Below are 18878 nucleotides of genomic sequence, written 5' to 3'. Positions count from 1 at the left end.
CCCCCTCCCCATTGGTTCCGACCCGTCTTAACCCCACCCGCCCTCAACTTTCAATTCCTCATTGGTCTCCCGCCTCCTCGCCCCGCCCGATTCATACTCTCGCGAGGTTTGGCCGTGTATATAAATACTCTTCCGCCCTTTTACGGCCTTCTAATCCATTGAAATCACGTAAGTGATGGCGGCTGGTGGTGGATGTCAGGGCCGGGGGGAGGAATCGGGGGACATCCGTGGGGTGTCGGTGTTTGGGAAGGTTGCCGGGGGGCTGTGTTGGTGGATGGGAGGCCGGGGGAACACATGGCGGCTGTATTTGTCATCTCTCGGGTGACCGGGCCGCCGCCGTGTGTCCTCATCACATAGAGGAGGTGATGGGAATGTACGGGCATGGATTTTCATTGTCCAATCAGATTGTATGATCTATATGCTGCCAGCCAGGAGATGAGTCGTTAGGTGTGTGCTGATTGGTTGGATTATTAAATGGATTATCACCCATAAATCCCCCCCCCCCCCCCCCCATCTACTTCCTGCCTCCTATGGGGGTCACACCTGACCAATCACCCCAAAATGATAGAGTGAGATGAGAAAATTGAGTGGCTGAGCCCCATTGATTGGTTGAGGTGGGAATTGCGTCCTTTGTAAGGAGCCAATCAGTGGCGGCCTTGCACCTTTGCATGTAGATCTGTTGTGAGCCCCAAGGGTGGGAAAACTGCCATCTGTTCACCTTTACAATGGTGTGTATGTGTGTCCCTACAACCAATTAACACGGGGCGATCAGAACTATTAGTCAGCTGCGTCATTTGTGTCTTGCGCGATCAATGTTTAGATCGTTTTTGTCTAAAGGTGCACAGGATGGACACTTTGGTGTCAACCGAAAAATAAAATGCAGGAATGGCCAAAAACCAAATGTCAGTTTAAAAAAAAAAAATATATATATATATATATATATATATATATATATATATATATATATATACACACTTTTTTTATTTAAAGCGGAGCTTTACCCATAACTTGATTAAAAAAAGTACTTTAGCAAGGAACATATATTCCACATTATGCTACCAGAATTGGTGTGTGCTGTAAATTGTCTCCAGCATTGTTCCTTGCTGGAGGCGGCCATTTTGTTGAAGCCCAGTACCCCCTGAACAGCAGTAAGGCCCCTTTCACACTGCCGGTACTTTGAAAGCCATGTGATTTTGACATGATTCCAGGGAAGGCCTGAGTAAATGAGGTCTATGGACCTCAACTCACATCAAAGTCAGAGCAAATTAGTACAAGGACTACTTTGAAGTCTCAGATATGAATGGTCATCATTGGGAATCATGGGGGTATGACTTGTCATGCAGCTCTGATGTCCAAAGTTGCAGGAAAAGTTGCACACGTGTGAAAGGGGCTTAAATCATACAGGGAACTAAACCCATCGATTTTAATGGGTTCAAAAAAGTTATATTCTTGGAATGCCAGGGTTGCTATAACTGTCACATTTTGTTTGTGTCCTCAATTACACTGTCAAACCATCAAATGGCTGGTGTTATAACTGATCACATGGCAGTTACAGATCAAACAGAAGCAGCTTCCTTGGCTGTAAGGGATAGGAGGGTTTAATTCCACTTTAAGGCTGTCAGCAGATCGGCCTCTACAAACTCAGCAGTTCCTAAAAATGTCTAGAATTGGGAACAACTGAGCATGTGCAGAGTGGGGTGAGCCTGTGTATTACTGGATTTTATACAGTATAGGCACTTCTTTTTAATGTTGTACAGAACTTTACCTGCTAAAGGGGCCAACCTGAAGGGATCTACAAGGTCTTCAGTTCCACTTTAATAGTGTTAATTTGGCAGCAAATTTCGATTTAGTTTTAGTCTTGGCACTAAAATGGCATCTTAGTTTTAGTCCCGTTTTGTTTTAGTCGCATTTAGTCAACTAAAATCTCCAGTACATTTTAGTTGACTAAAATCGAATAAAATTGTAATGCATTAGTGTGGTGGTCAGTGGGAAGAATGGTCCTTACAGATGGCTAAAAAGATCAGTGAGAACTTATCTGAGAGGCAGAAATTGCTCCCGGAACCCCTAGAAACCTCTGGAGGAACCCTTGGGCTCCATGGAACCCTGGTTGAGTAACCCTGCTTTAGTTATCTGCGCTCCTGGTGCTAGAATTGTTACTCACCCTCCAATGACCGGGTTTGTGCTTAACTTTTTTTTTATTTAATTTTATTATAATTTTGATTAACAAACCCCCAATGATAGCATTGGGCAGGCGGCCGGTGGCTCTATGGCGTACTTTCAGGAGTCTTAGACCCCCTCCCAATGTACCAAGGTAGGGTGGAAGAGCCATATTAAACTATGTACAGGTCAGAAACCATAGAAATACTTTGAGGGTATTTAACCGGAAGGTGGGAATAGACAAAATGTTGTTGGGGTCCCCTTTAAGAACTTGTTTGAGACCCCTCACCCTTAAATGGGGGAGATTTACCTTCTGTCCCAGTGACACCACTATGGGAAATCGAGGTAGGAGGTTGTCACCAGCACAGGAAAGCATGGTGAGCAAGTCAGAAATTCAAACTCTTCTAGAAAATGTCATCCTGTAATGAGGAATCTCCCCATTGGACCCTACCTGGGTCTAACCATTCCTTAAGAATTGAGGGGGGTTTGGATACTCTAGAACTGGGGTAGTAATCTCTTGGCATTGTCCCTTTTTTTTATTGCAGCAAATGGCGGACGACGCCGGTGGTAACAGGGGAGGGTTCCGGGGGGGCTTCGGCAGTGGAGGCCGGGGTCGCGGACGTGGAAGAGGCAGGGGCCGCGGAAGAGGACGTGGAGCCCGCGGGAAAGCTGATGACAAGGAAGTGAGTAGAGATCTGGTAATGGTTGACTTATTTTGGGGGCGCATTGGTTACTGTATCTTAACTGTCTTTTGTTGTGCAGTGGGTTCCCGTCACCAAACTCGGCCGCCTGGTCAAAGACATGAAGATCAAGTCCCTGGAGGAGATCTACCTCTTCTCTCTGCCTATTAAGGTAAAGATTCTAGTGTTTGAAGTGGATCTAAAGGCATTCCCAGCATTAACATGGTTGTGAAGGCTCAAGGATTTTTACCTTCATGCATGAAGGTAGACCTGTGTGCAGCAGCCCCACTAATACTTGTCTGAGCGCCAACACAATCCAGCGATGTGTGAGATCGCCTCAGCTCTCTGAGGACTATTCCTCATTGGCTGAGACAGCAGCGAAAGCCATTGTCTCCTGTCAATCAAATCTTGGCGTGAGGGGAGGGGGGAATTAAACATACTCAGCACTGTAATGTTGGTAAATCTGAAAGTGATTAGAAAACTGTATAGCTGCCCAATTGCTTCCATTCCACAGGTCATTCAGTCTACCATCCTCTAGAACCAGGTACTTTCAAGTATAGATGACATTAGACACTGCTTCTACTGGCCCCCCAACCTGCTAGCTGCTCATAGTATTCTCTGAAGTGCGTAGTCACTGTGCCTGAGAACTGTAACATGGGACCCATGGGACCTTCCATTGCTGGGTCTCATTTTTACTACTAGTTAATGCACAAATGTTTTGGAATAATGCCCAAGAGGGAGACTTATTCAGATCTTTGACTTCTGATGCATTATGATCTGGTTGGTAATCCAACATATTGATTTTAGGGAGTTTGAAATGTAATGAGTGAATTTGAGGAAGCTTGAAATCTTATAACCAGTTTCATCTAAAAATACAGGTCTTTAGATATGGTGGAACATAGTCCAATATTCTCCTTTTTTGATCTAAAGATTCTTTCCTCCTGTAGGAGTCTGAGATCATCGACTTTTTCCTGGGTTCCACTCTGAAAGATGAGGTCTTGAAGATCATGCCTGTGCAGAAACAGACCCGTGCCGGACAGCGGACAAGGTTCAAGGTGGGTTTGATGCTCTGAACTTGCTCCTCAACTAGGTGCAGTGCATTTAGTAGGGAATTGGTAGCATCCAGTCATATTAATGCTGCTTTCCAATACAGTAAGGAAAATGCTTTGGGCAACAAGAACTTTCCTTTGTAGAAATAGTGCTCGTTTGGCTGTACTTCTGGAGATCACAGGAGTGCAGTTTGTTCTGCACTCCTGTGACCAGTTTAAAGCCCTGTCGGGCGACGTCACGCAGCCCGCTCAGGTATCTGGGTCCACCCTGATACCTGGCCTGGCACCCGGCTCAGCCTCTCTGAGAGGCTAAGCCAGCCGCCCCAACGCCTCCACAGCCCATCGCTCCGGGGTGTGGCGGCAGAGCAGAGATGCAGTGGGCTGACACCAGCTCTCTGCTCACAGAGCTTTAAGAACCGAGCAATTGGCTGTGTTCCCTGACTGCTCAAACTGAGGACTGATGCTGCATCCACCCAAGTAAGTATTTCTAAAAAAAAAAAAAAAATCCCAAACCTATTTGAGACCATTTAGCTTAATTATCCAAACATGAAAAGGGAGAATATAAGGAATTTTTTTGGCCCTCCTATTCCTTCTGTATTGTACTGTTCTTTTTATAATTCAAAGTGTTGTGCAAACAGTGCTATATAAATCCTGTAGAATAAAAATCTATCACTGTTTTACTAGAACTAGACATGTTGGTCTTTCTACAGCATATGCATGGAGTAAATAAGTTGCCCTCCCAGTCTGACTTGTGGAAGCAAACTGGTGGATACTCCTTGCATATATTGTCCCTGGTGGTTTTAGCTTTAGATATAAATTAAGCTGGGGTACAAATTGCTGAAGTATACTTGTATCAGGAAACATGTATTCTGGTGTAGGGCTTCTGTGGGAGAAGTTGAATGGCAGATAATGTTTTTTTATATTTTTGCTTTTCAGGCTTTTGTGGCCATTGGAGACTACAATGGCCATGTTGGTCTGGGTGTGAAATGCTCCAAGGAAGTTGCCACGGCTATCCGTGGTGCCATCATTCTGGCTAAACTGTCCATCGTACCTGTCCGCAGAGGCTACTGGGGTAACAAGATCGGCAAGCCACACACCGTGCCTTGCAAGGTAATGTTCCATATTTGATTATTGTACAATGATGGAGGTCTCTCAGCTCTGATCAGTTGCACGTTTTGGAGTTGTGTGATTGTCTTTTACAAGAGAGACACAGTAAATGAACTTTGTATGCACGGCAGGTTGTCCTCCAAGTGGTCTACCTGTTCCTGTTTTTAAGCTCAACATATGACTGATTTTTCTACTAGTGCGAAGTGATAATATGTGGTATAGTGACTTGGCAAAGTTTTCGGTCCTTAACGTATGTAATGACCGAATAACCTCTACAGATAAGTATGACTTAAGTCTTTGTCTTTCTGCAGGTGACTGGTCGTTGTGGTTCTGTACTGGTACGCCTGATCCCGGCTCCCAGAGGTACTGGCATTGTCTCAGCTCCTGTCCCCAAGAAGCTGCTGATGATGGCCGGTATTGATGATTGCTACACCTCAGCTAGGGGCTGCACAGCCACTCTGGGCAACTTTGGTAAGTAATCTGCAGGTGTTTTTGGAAGAAATAACTTTTTGGTCACTAAGACAGTCTTTAAGACAAATGACATTTTTGTTGGTGTGGGTGAGCCCTTGACATATAATGTACAACTGTGAGGTGCATACTTGCACATCTTGCCTTCAGTGATTGGTCCAAGATCCTGTCACTGCTTTGTCTCTTGCCGCTGTTAAAGCTGATGTCTGTTTCATGTCACTTTTAAATAGTTTAAGCCAAGCTGGTCTTAACAAACTATTTGCTTCACTAAGTGCTGCAGTGTCTCTAAGCACTGTATGTATTGCATGTACGATCAGCTACCTACAGTACACATTGCTGGGTTCTGGTTTCCTGTCTCGTGCCTGGAACAAGTCTGGCTGAGAGGTGCTCAGCTATTCATAGGCAGCTTTGTAATAAAAGCTTCCTCTGGCAGAGTCTGAGCGTGATGTCAGCCCGCTCCTCTCACTCAGCCTATCAGAGGAAGCTTTGTATTAACAGAAAAGTCACAGCTGGAACCCAGTACTGTATGTAGCTGAAGTTGCATGCAGTACGTAGTGCTTAGAGAAACTGCAGCACTTGGTGAAGCAAATGTTTAGTTTAAACCAGCTTGGTCCAAACTAAGGTGACAGGGATCTGCTTTAAGGGTCCTGCTCTTCAGCCATTGGATGCTCAGGAGCTACTTTGTATCCAGCATGCTTAGAATAGCATGTACATGGAGTAATTTTTCTAAAGTGAATTTTTTCAAGTTTTTGGGCAAAAGACTCGTGTCTTCTGCCAAAAATTTTCAGGAGTGCTTTGAACCATTCCTATTGGTCTCAGTTTCAAGAAAACTAGTACAAACCATGTAGATGGTATGGGAACAGAGGCACCTATTTATTATTTATTATTATTTATTATACAGGATTTATATAGCGCCGACAGTTTACACAGCATTTACAACATTAGGGCAGACAGTACAAGTACAATTCAATACAGGAGGAATCGGAGGGCCCTGCTCGTTAGAGCTTACAATCTAGGAGGGAGGGTCAAGTTATACAAAAGGGTAATAGCTGTGGGGGATGAGCTAATGGAGAAAATAGTGCAGTTGTTAGATTGAGGCAGGATAGGCTTCTCTGAAGAGGAAAGATTTCAGGGATTGCCTAAAAGTGGATAAAGTTGGAGAGTCTGACAGATTGGGGTAGGGAATTCCAGAGGATGGGTGAGGCTTGGGAGGAGGTGATGAGGGAGCTAGAGAGCAGGAGGTCTTGGGAGGAACGGAGATGGCGATTAGGTTGGTATTTTGAGACTAGGTTAGTGATGTAGCTGGGGGGCACCATTTAATTTTGATTGGTCACTGAGCTGCCTATTACACATCTCTTCTCTACATTAACACAGTGGGGGGTGGCAATATTTAAAGTTTTATAAAAATGTTTGTCCTCCTTCCCAAACTACATGGGTGGCTCAGTGACCAGTAAATGTGCAATAGATTTCATAATTGCCAGAAATGAAGAAAAATTGAGTTGAGACCAGAGGTGAGGGGAAAAATCTAATGTATGTATGTTCCTAAAATAACACTGAATTCTATTCAGATTTGGCAAGATTTATTTTTTTTTAACTGCATGGTGAGACGTGAAAATTCCCCTGAAGGCAGTCACAGGCAGCAAAAAGCCAACGAATTGTGAAGGGTTAAAATGTCTGTAAAACAAGCTTATCCAAACTTTAAGGCATAAGTGGATTTTGGCTACCCAACATACATAGAAATGAGGCATTTAGAAAGTATGTTAAAGGATAATGTCACCTTTGTACATGTTACATGTTCCATTCAATTCTAGGGTGTAACATGTTTCCAGTGCTGCTGCCCCCCACAGAGCTGTCTGAAAGAACTAAAAGTTCCAACATCCTTAGCTGTTGGCTTGTAGTTCTCAATGAACTATCATGGCACTGTGGAGTGCTGTGGTAATTCATTGAGTCTTCCTCCTGTCTGAGTATTGGCTTACCCATATGGGATGTCCAGAAAGCAGACACTGACAGTGTAGAGGAGACCCGCATGGCATTGGCGCTCTCCTGATCGCTGGTGCAATGCTTTACAGGCTCCTAATAAAAAAATTTTTTTTTTTTGTAAAGATTTGAGTTTTGTACAAAAGTGAACTTATCCTTAAGCTTTGCTTTAGGCTGGTTGTCAAAAGATTTTACTTGTATACCTTGTCAGAATCTACCACATGCATTGTTGCAGGTTCTGATTTAACCACTTCAATACAGGGAACTTTCACCCTATTCTGCCCAGGCCAATTTTCAGCTTTTAGCGCTGTCAGACAATTGCCTGGTCAAATAAAGGTTTCCTTTGGTATTCACCATCAGGGTTTTTATATTTTGCTCAGCAAATGAAAGGCAGAATTTTTTTTTTTAGTTAACAGCTCCTTTCCTCAGACATTGTGGGAGGAAAGGAATGCTGATAACTAAGTCTGTTTTAAATACGATCAGCTGTGATTGGACACAGCTGATCACATGGTAAAGGGTCACTGATTGGCCCTTTACCATGATCAGCTGTGTCTGAAGGACACAGCTGTCACAGTTCACCATATTGGTGCCCCATGGTGTGTGCGGGAGGTAGAGTTCTTGGAGGACATCCATGGACACCCTCCCAGAATTGACTGTTAGGTTCCTTTCACACAAATGTTTGTTCAGGCGCTACAGTGCTAAAAATGGCGCCTGCATAGCGCCTTAAAAAAAAGCCTCAGCTGCAAACTCAGTGTGAAAGCCCAAGTGCTTTCACACTGGGGTGCTGTGCCGGCAGGGCGTCACAAAGGCCTGCCAGCAGCTTCTTTGCAGTGGTGTAGGAGCGATGAATACACCGCTCCTATACTGCCCCTGCCCATTGAAAGCAATGGGGCAGCACTGGCAAAGCACAGCAGCGTTTTGCGGGTGGATTTAACCACTTTTCGGACGCTAGCGGGGGGTTAAAACCGCTCCACTAGTGGCCAAATAGCGCTGCTTTACTGCTGATGCCAGCTCAGTGTGAAAGGGGTTTTATGTAGCTGGCTTTTGGCTATAGCATGGTCAGGAAGTAGTTAAAGTGCTTTATTTTTTTAAAATGGATGGAAGTAATTTGCCTGTTGGAAGAATTTAATTTCCTTTACATCATAGACTGGTTAATATGTGGGGCTGGTTTTCTCAAAGAACTGTTATATCAATTTTGCAAATCATTTATTTTTTTTTCCCCCACACAATACAGCTAAAGCCACCTTTGATGCCATCTCAAAGACTTATCACTATCTGACTCCTGATCTCTGGAAGGAAACCATCTTCACCAAGTCCCCATACCAGGTAAATTGTGTCTGAGTTCACAGGTTCCTGTTTGCATATTTAGGGTGGAGGATTATAAAAAATACTAGGGAGCTATCCTTGAACACACCTGTGCTGAGAGAATGCCATTTCTGACATCTGAACTAGTTGCTTGGCTGTCATGCTGTAAAACGGTGAATGCAGATGAGTTCTGATTTTATGGGTTGCTCAGTTGTAGATCTGTGAAGCTAGTAAGTCATCCAGAATTTTCAGGTGTCCAACAGTGGTAGCTTTTTTAGCTGTCATTTCAGATTATAATGCACAAGGTTACCATGCAGCATATGTACTTCCATATAAAAGACTCTTTGGTTATATTAATGGTGGTGGGACACCTTTTTATTTGAGGTAGGGTTGCAGTTTATTGCACCACACCAAACATGCACAAATGAGCTGTAACAAGTAGTAAACTGGAATCTGCTTTCATCTAAATGCGATTTACTGAAATAAATGCAAAGTGAAGCTCACCACCTAGGTTATATAGTGGAATGAATTGTGCACTCATCTGTCTTTCTTCCTCTAGGAGTACACTGACCATCTTGCAAAGACTCACACCAGAGTGTCTGTGCAGAGGACCCAGGCTGCTGCTGTTCCTGCCACCTCCTAAATATTCTGTCAAAGATAATAAAGATCAAGGTTTTCACCTTTCAGAGATGTGTGGACTTATTATTCAGGGTTCTGCTGCTTGCCTACTCATGTGTGCCCCCACTATCTCACCATGGAGTTTGTCAGAGCTGATGACACTTTGCCGGCTGTATTAAAAAGTGATATCCCATAGCTGTAGGACAGCTTTAAAGGGGTTGTAAACCTACGTGTTTTTTCACCTTAGTGCATCCTATGCATTGCCTATATATTAAGGTGAAAAAAATGCCTGGCAGTAATCGCCCCCCTGTTTTACTTACCTGAACCCTGGAACTTGACCCACAGTGACACACTTTCCCTCTGCAGGGGGTTCTTGGCTCTTGATTGGATAGATTGATAGCAGCGCAGCCATAGGCTCCCGCTGCTCTCAATCAAATCCAGTGATGTGGGGGGTGGGGCCGAGTCTTCCATTCAGCCTCTATTGATGCTGGACTTGGGAGCATGCCTGCAAGGTAATCCCTGGGAGAGCGCTTTTCCCAGGAGGTTATCTGATGTTGGGAGGAGCTGTGAGCTGCTGGGGGACCCCAGAACAGGTACACGGCCACTCCGCAAAACGAGCCGCACAGTGAAGGTAAGGATGATGTGTTTTTATAAAAAAAAAAACAAACCCTGATGCTGCGTACACACGGGTGGACTTTTCGACTGGACTGGTCCGACAGACTTTCCAGTGGACTTTTGACAGACTTTCTAACGCACAGACTTGCCTACACACAAGTCTGGATTCGTACGTGATGACATACACCGGACTAAAATAAGATAGTTCATAGTCAGTAGCTAATAGCTGCCCTAGCATCTGTTTTTGTCTGTCTGGACTAGCATACAGACGAGCAGATTTCTGGGTCCGGCTGAGTTGCGATGTAAAGATTTGAAGCAAGTTCCAAATCTAAAGTCTGTCTGATTTGCGATCCATCAGACCAGTCTGGTCAAAGTCAGACCGTGTGTATGCCCCATTACACTCACTTTAAAAGACCCAGTCACCAGGTTTTAATGTCTACAAATCTTCCTATAAGATTTGTTATAAAAGTTTACCTGTAAAAGCCTTTTGTATGGAGAGCCTAAAGGCCAGCCACTGCTGCTGGGTGCTGCCATCTTTGTTTAGTTGAGCTGGGTACAGTGAGTGAATCTGCTGATTCAGAAGGAACCGGCTGACTTTTTGGTCAGTGTACAGCTGTCTGACAGACTTGTCAAAGGGACATGCTGGAAAACCAGCATCCAATTAGTGCTTGCTGATCAGTGTATTCTGCTGGGTGGGGTTGAATTCCCCCTTTCAGAATACAAGGACACAGTGGGAGAGATGGTAGCATCAACTTTGCTTTTGCAGTGCTCTGTCAGTTTTTTGAAATTTCTTTTTTTTTTTTTTAACTCCAGATCTGCGCTATAGCTGAATGACAGCTACAGCGTGGATCTGCTTTGATAAGAGTTAGGCCCCTTTCACACTTATATGACTTGTCCCACGATTTTGTACTGCAAAATCGTATGACAAGTCATTCTCCATGATTTTCAATGACTACCATTCATATTGGCACGACTTTAAAAGTAGTCCCTGCACTACTTTGGTCCAACTTCTATGCGAGTTGTACTCCATAGACCTCAATGTTAAACCCTGAAGTAGCATACAAGTCGTGCCTGAATAAATATAGACACGACTTCAGTACGACTTTGTAAGCACAAGCCATGCTCGCTGATCGGGAAAGGAAAACTTTTTTTTCCTTTCCCGATGAGCGACAGGCAGTGCTGACAGCTGTCTTGTATGAATCCAGAGGGGGAATGCCACACCAAGTTTTAAATGAAAAAACTGGCGTGGGTCCCCCCCCCCCAGGGGCATACCAGGCCCTTAGGTCTGGTATGGATCTAAGGGGAACCCCCTACGCCGAAAAATCGGCGTGGGGTCCCCCCAAAATCCATACCAGACCCTTATCCGAGCACACAGCCCGGCCGGTCAGGAATGGGGGTGGGGACGAGTGAGCGCCCCCCCCCCTCCTACACCGTACCAGGCCGTATGCCCTCAACATGGGGGGGTGGGTGCTTTAGGGCATGGGGGGCACCCTGCGGCCCCCCCACCCCAAAGCACCTTGTCCCCATGTTGATGAGGACAAGGGCCTCTTCCCGACAACCCTGGCCTTTGATTGTCGGGGTCTGCGGGCGGGGGGCTTATCGGAATCCGGGAGCCCCCTTTAATAAGCGAGCCCCCAGATCCCGGCCCCCCACCCTATGTGAATGAGTATGGGGTACATGGTACCCCTACCCATTCACCTAGGGAAAAAAGCATCAATAAAAAACACAGTACACAGGTTTTTAAAATTTATTAGGTAGCTCCGGGATCTTCTTCCGACTTCGGGGGTCTCTCCGGCGTCCGCATCTTCCGCCGGCTCCACCGCTATCTTCTGCAGCTCAATTGCTAGCGGTGGTCCGGACTTCTGCCTTCTTTTCTTCCAGAGATGTTGACACGACGCTCTCTCCAGCTGGAATGGTCTCTGAACGCTCCGCAACGGACTTATATAGGTGGTGACCCCGCCCCCTTATGAGGTCACTGTCCTGGGGCATGCTTGGACTGTGCCGTCATAAGGGGGTGTGGTCATCACCTGGTGACCACGCCTCCTAAAACATCACAGTCCCAGCATGCCCAGGGACTGTGATGGCATAAGGGGGCGGGGTCACCGCCTATATAAGTCCGTTGCGGAGCGTTCAGAGACCATTGCAGCTGGAGAGAGCGTGGTGTCAACATCTCTGGAAGAAAAGAAGAAGGCAGAAGCATAGGTGTGCGCAGCCTATTGTATTAGGGTGTGCACCTCGAAGCCCCAACACATATGCCTTTGTGAAATATTAATCGGCCTCTTCCCCACTCATCCTAAAACAATGGGGGTGGGGGGCAGGTGAGCACACAGGGGACCTGGGCAGCAGAAAGAAAAGGAACTGGAACAAGAGGGGTGGCATACATTGGTACCAATCTCCTGTATTTTTCTCCCGTGGCAGCTGAATATCAGCGAGAGGAAGATCAGGAGAAGCCTACTTTCAGCTGCTGCAGAAGAAAATACAGATCGGTCCCTTAATTTTCACTCCAGCCGCCTATCCTGTCCAGGTTCTGGGGGTCAGCAAGTAAGGATCATGGCTTACCTGTCACCTGCCCACAATTGATGGGTTGCCAACTCCAGTATTAGGGTGTGCCCAGGCACACCCCTTGCGCACGCCTATGGGCAGAAGTCTGGACCACCGCTAGCAAATGAGCTACAGAAGATAGCGGTGGAGCCGGCAGAAGATGCAGACACTGGGAGAAGACGCCGGAGAGACCCCCGAAGTCGGAAGAAGATCCCAGAGCTGCCTAATAAATTATTTTAAAAACCTGTGTACTGTGTTTTTTTTATTGACGCTTTTTTCCCTAGGTGAATGGGTAGGGGTACCATGTACCCCATACTCATTCACATAGGGTGGGGGGCCGGGATCTGGGGGCTCACTTATTAAAGGGGGCTCCCGGATTCCGATAAGCCCCCCCGCCCGCAGACCCCGACAACCAACGGCCAGGGTTGTTGGGAAGAGGCCCTTGTCCTCATCAACATGGGGACAAGGTGCTTTGGGGTGGGGGGGCCGCAGGGCGCCCCCCATGCCCCACCCCCATTCCTGACCGGCCGGGCTGCGTGCTCGGATAAGGGTCTGGTATGGACTTTGGGGGGACCCCCAGGCCGATTTTTCAGCGTAGGGGGTTCCCCTTACAATCCATACCAGACCTAAGGGCCTGGTATGCCCCTGGGGGGGAACCCACGCCAGTTTTTTTATTTAAAATTTGGCGTGGAGTTCCCCCTTATAATTCATACCAACTACTAGCTCGTCCCCACCCCCATTCCTGACCGGACGGGCTGCGTGCTCGGATAAGGGTCTGGTATGGACTTTGGGGGGACCCCCAGGCCGATTTTTCAGCGTAGGGGGTTCCCCTTACAATCCATACCAGACCTAAGGGCCTGGTATGCCCCTGGGGGGGAACCCACGCCAGTTTTTTTATTTAAAATTTGGCGTGGAGTTCCCCCTTATAATTCATACCAACTACTGTATGTTTTCATTTGTTAATGCCAAAAATGTGGCAAAGTCGTACAAAGTAGTACTGCTCCCAAATCGTGGTAAAATCGTGGCCGCAAAATCGCGGTAAAATCACACGATTTTGAAGTCGTATAAGTGTGAAATGGGCCTTAGTCTATTGACATCCTCCACTTTGCAGCCTCGCCCTGAAGGGGGCGCGTGCTGTGATTACCCAAGTCAATGAGACTTGGGTGATCACAGACCCTTACCATGTAATTGGGTAGCACTCTCACCTAGCAGTAAAAAGGGTCGCTGGTTCAAATCCCATTTTGACACTACTTGCCTGGAGTTTGCATGTTCTCCCTGTGCCTGCGTGGGTTTCCTCCGGGTACTCCGGTTTCCTCCCACACTCCAAAGACATGCTGGTAGGTTAATTGGCTTCTGTTCAAAAATTAGCCCTAGTATATGAATGAGAGGGGGGACCTTGGATTGTGGGCTCCTTGAGGGTAGGGACCATTGTGGGTGTGCGATATATGTGTGGAGTGCTGCGTAAATTGGCAGCGCTATATGGGTACCTTAAAATAAATAGGGATGATTGTAGATGTGCACCCACATTCACTCAGGTTGAACTGGTGTCTTTATTCAACCTTACTAACTAAAAAAAAAAAAAACTATAATCAGCTGTCAGCCAATGTCAGCTGATCACATGATGTAAACAGGTACGGTAATCAATTTTTTTTTTTTTCCCTCACGCTGTCAGCATGAGAAGAAAAACAATCACTGGCTTCAGTTTGCAGGGACATTGGTGCTGAAGAGGAACATGTGCCCACCAGTAATGCCTGCCAGTGCCACAAATCAGTGCCCACGTTACTTAAGTGCCACCTATCATTGGTGCAGTGGAAAAAATGCCTGTTTGCAAAAATAACAAAATATAAAACTGTTTTTTTTGTTTTTTTAAATTGGTCTTTTTTTAATTTAACAAAAAAAAACCCAGAGGTGATCAAATGCCACCAAAAGAAAGCTCTATTTGTGGGGATAAAAATTTCCTTTGAGTACAGTGTTGTATGACTGCAATTGTCATTCAAGAAATGACAGTGCTAAAAGCTGAAAATTGGTCTGGGCAGGAGGAGGGGGGGGTGTTAGGTGCCCAGTAAGCAAGTGGTTAAAGGTTTTTCACAGAGGGGGGGGGAAAAAATACAAACTTGGACATAGTAAACATTCAGCACTACAATTTAACAGCACCAGTATACAATACAGCTCCTGGACCAAATTAAAGAAAAGTCATAGATCCTTCCAGAGAAAAATCATAGCAAGAAAGTACAGACAATGCAAATTCATTATATGCAGTATAATCTCTCCCCCCCCCCCACCCTGCTCTACTAGGAGAAATCCTATTTGGTGCCCCCCCAGGCTTACACAAACATCACTGCTTACCACACATGATGACCTTCAACCAAGAAGCAGTTAATCTGATGCTGTTGAACTATATTCTATCCAACCAACCCACACCTTTTTTAAACTTAACTACCCCTCTATTGAGATACGTGGCTTCATATGTTGGTAGAGCCTTATTAATCAATGCCTTCCAGACCATAATGGTGGTGGCCAACTGTTTCTTCCACAATAAGATAATCACTTTGCAGGCCTTGTACAGGAGCAAGGTGTGCAAAATACAGATCACGTTTTTGTGTGCTAATGTGTCCACCAAGCCCCACAGACAGATTTCTGTAGATGGTGTAATGGTAGTGACCGACCTAACAGTCCAGCACCCCCTCCCAGAACTGTCCGGTGTGTGGGCAAAGCCAGAACATGTGCAAAAAAAATCTGCCCCAGGTGCGCCACACCTCCAACAGTTCAATGGGTGCGCAGGGAAAATCCTTGTTAGTTTAGCAGGGGTGTTCTGTTTTTTTTTTTTTTTTTTTTAACCCACTGGTTTAATTGGGTACCCAGCTTTATGCTAGAGCACACACTATATTACCAAAAGTAAATAATGGGGCATTATTTCTTTCATGGATACCAATGATGGGGACACTATTCCTCCTAGGGCTGCGCATCTTCACTGGTCTCACGATTCGATTCGATTGCGATTATCTGGTCAGCGATGCATCACGATTACCGACGAGCTCCCACTTCCGCTTGGGCCGCCTAGGTGGCCCTTCCACCCTGCAATCTTCTGGGACACATCACAGTTCCCAAAAGATTGCCCGGCTATGCAGGACAGCGCAGTGAGACATGCGCACCCGGCTGTGAAGCTGCAAGCTGTCACAGCCGGATGCCCACAGTAGTATTGCCAGCGCTGTGGATAGGCGGGGGAGAGAAGGGAGGGTTTGGGTGGCCACGTCGCTGGATTGTGGGACAGGTGAGTGTCTTTTTATTAAAAGTCAGAAGATGCACTTTTTTTGTAGCTGCTGACTTCTAATAAACAAAAAATTGACTGGAACTCCGCTTTGAATTAAAAATAACCTCACTCCCTAAAAAGTGCACTAATCCGGTGCACTACAGGGTACAGACATTCACACACACACGGCTGCTGGGAGGTCAAAAGGGAAAGAATCCACAGATGACAAACAGCCCTGTGAAGTTCCCTGTATGGTCTCTGTGCTGACCAGTGGCGGCTGGTGCGCAAAATTTTTTGGGGGGGCGCAAACAAACTGAAAAATACTGAACCTCCCCCGTCAAACGCAGCCACTTGTGCCCGTCAAACGCAGCCACCTGTGCCCATCAAATGCAGCCACCTGTGCCCAAACGCAGCCACTTGTGCCCAAACGCAGCCACTTGTGCCCGCCAAACTCAGCCACTTGTGCCCAAACTCAGCCACTTTTGCCAAAACGCAGCCACCTGTGCCCAAACGCAGCCACTTGTGCCCAAACGCAGCCACTTGTGCCCAAACTCAGCCACTTGTGCCCGCTAAACGCAGCCACCTGTGCCCAAACGCAGCCACCTGTGCCCAAACGCAGCCACCTGTGCCCAAACGCAGCCACCTGTGCCCAAACGCAGCCACTTGTGCCCGCCAAACGCAGCCACCTGTGCCCATTAAATGCAGCCATCACTGACCCCCCACAATTACTTTCTTTTAATAAATATATTACAATTGATGGTGTGCCCCCGCTGTATGTGCTTTTAAAAAACGATGTCACTTCATACCAAATTTCGCCGGTATACGATCATGTGACTCCCGGCCGTCCCGCCCCTCTCCGCTCTCCTCTTCCCTCTCCGCTCACGTGTCTCCTGAGTCCTGACGTCAGCGGGGAATTCTCAGTCCCGCCCGCTGACTATAGTTATCGTATCAGAAGAGAGGCGGGCGGGACTGAGAAATCCCCGCTGACGTCAGGACTCAGGAGACGGAAGCGGAGAGCGAAGAGGAGAGCGGAGAGGGGCGGGGCGGGCCGGGAGTCACATGATCGTATACCGGCGAAGTTCAGTATGAAGTGACATTGTTTTTTAAAAAGCACATACAGCGGGGGCACAGCATCAATTGTAACACATTTATTAAAATAAAGACGTTTTAAAAAATTGCTCAAGCGCTTTCCCGGGAGGGGCGGGGCTACTAATGACGTCACCGAACATCGATTTTCGGGTTTTTATGCATCGATGCCGCATCGGGGACACCCGAATCGCGATGCAACGATTAATTTCAGCACCCCTAATTCCTCCCACTGATACCGATGATGGGGCCTTATTCTTCCCACCGACACATACTATGGGGCACTATTTCTTTCATGGATACCAATGATGGGGCACTATTCCTCCCACTGACACCTACTATGGAACGCTATTCCTCCCACTGATATGAATGATACCAAAGATGGGGACTATTCCTCCCACTAATACCAATGATGGAGCATTATTCTTCCCACTGACACCTACTATTGGGGCATTATTCCTCACACTAATATTAATGATAGGGACTATTCCTCTCACTAATACCAAAGATGAGGCACTATGTATTCCACTGATGGGGACTATTCCTCCCACTAATACCAATAATGGGGCACTTTTCCTCCAACTAATACCAATGATGGGGCACTACTCCTCCTGCTGACAATATTCTGGCCCATCTGAAGGACAGTAAAGTTTGGGAAAACCTGCTTTACAGGCTAAAAAAAAAAAAAAGGTCAAATCGTATGTCAAAAGGGAACAATGGAAACGTGGGTTTAATCTTTTACACAGTATTAATCAGTAATCCATATTCAATTAGCACAACCCAACTTCAACCAATTAAAAATATCCAGGTGCTGCTAACGCCACCAAGCGTTTTCACCACGCTTAATAGAAATATAACCCAAAACTGGTGCAGCGCTACTTTGATCCTTTAGTGCATAACTGAAATGCAAACAAGTTCTCTAAAGTGCAGGAGCGTAAAAAACATGCAATTGATAAATATGATATAAAGTGTAATAGCATTCAAATGCAAACCATATGATAGATCACTGAATGCATTATACTGTAGTCAGACTAATTATGAATAATAAAGTGCAAAGTGTCCATAAATCTCAATAAAAAATAGTCCTTTGATTTTAATCGAGTAGGTAAAATGAATCCACCAAGTGCTCATACTCTCCTCCACCTATGTGCTCTAGTCGCTCACCTTACATTATGACTCCTGTTTCACCAGTGGGTCATAATCAGCTGTTCCCCTCAGGGGATAATGCAAGATCTGAGTAACGTGTGCTATTCCACCGCATCTCTTGTTCCCTCCTGCCAGTTTCCAGAACCCCAGTTGTACTTGGGGGATAACGATGCAAAAAAAAAAAAAAAAAAAAAAAAAAAAAAAAAAAGGATGACTTCATATAAGCAAGCTCTGCTCCCTCCCCATACACGTTACGTCCCTCAGTCCTACTAAGAAGTCCTCACCCAGAGACGTGTTTGGGCCTCTTTTATAAATTGTCATAATGTAAGGTGAGCAGCTAGAGCACATTGGTGGAGAGCACAAGCATTTTGTGGATTAATTTTACCTACACTGGTGGAATAGTACCTTGAATTAAATTGTTACTAAACGCTCGACAGTAAAATCAGTGTGTATACGCCATAAAGCATGCTTGTTATACTCACTGTGGAACTTAAAGGGTTAATCATCTGCATTGTGTAAAAAGGCTGCTTGATCTGTATGCACAGATCCTCCCCTCCCTGCACTTTCCCCCTGGACAAGTCTGAATAAGACAGAGCCTTTGGAGTCAGGCTACACATGCTCAGTTCAGTGTGTATTGCTAGAGAGGTTTTTGTTTTTTTTTTTTGTTTTTTTGTTTGAGAGTGCATGTGATCAGCATAGGGCCAATCAGCACTGTCCAGACAGAGGGTCAGGCGTCCTGCAGCCTCACAGGACAGCTCAGTGCAGTATGAAAACTCCTCTTCCAAGCTTCACCAGGAACTGATAGAAGTCACAAGACTGCTATATTCTGCTGATGACAAAAGGTATTTAGCAGTTTATATTTACTAAAATAATTCCATT

At 45.9% G+C, this 18878-nt stretch overlaps 1 protein-coding gene and 1 non-coding gene across 2 annotated transcripts; both read left to right on the top strand.

Moving 5' to 3' along the window:
* Window positions 1–18: 18 nt before the first annotated feature.
* On the top strand, window positions 19–9429 carry RPS2 (ribosomal protein S2). The gene is made up of 8 exons (XM_073636454.1): window positions 19–168; window positions 2703–2840; window positions 2920–3009; window positions 3785–3892; window positions 4823–4996; window positions 5305–5464; window positions 8673–8764; window positions 9303–9429. Exons 2-8 carry the CDS (start codon window positions 2706–2708, stop codon window positions 9384–9386), a joined length of 843 nt encoding a protein of 280 aa, XP_073492555.1. The 5' UTR covers window positions 19–168; window positions 2703–2705; the 3' UTR covers window positions 9387–9429.
* On the top strand, window positions 5033–5172 carry LOC141101929 (small nucleolar RNA SNORA64/SNORA10 family). Its single transcript, XR_012235058.1, has one exon. It is a non-coding gene; the product is annotated as a small nucleolar RNA SNORA64/SNORA10 family (small nucleolar RNA).
* Window positions 9430–18878: the final 9449 nt, after the last annotated feature.

The sequence above is a fragment of the Aquarana catesbeiana genome, linkage group LG06, assembly GCF_042186555.1.
Source record: "Aquarana catesbeiana isolate 2022-GZ linkage group LG06, ASM4218655v1, whole genome shotgun sequence".
Classification (NCBI taxonomy): domain Eukaryota; kingdom Metazoa; phylum Chordata; class Amphibia; order Anura; family Ranidae; genus Aquarana; species Aquarana catesbeiana.
This window is presented reverse-complemented; position numbering and strand designations above follow the sequence as displayed.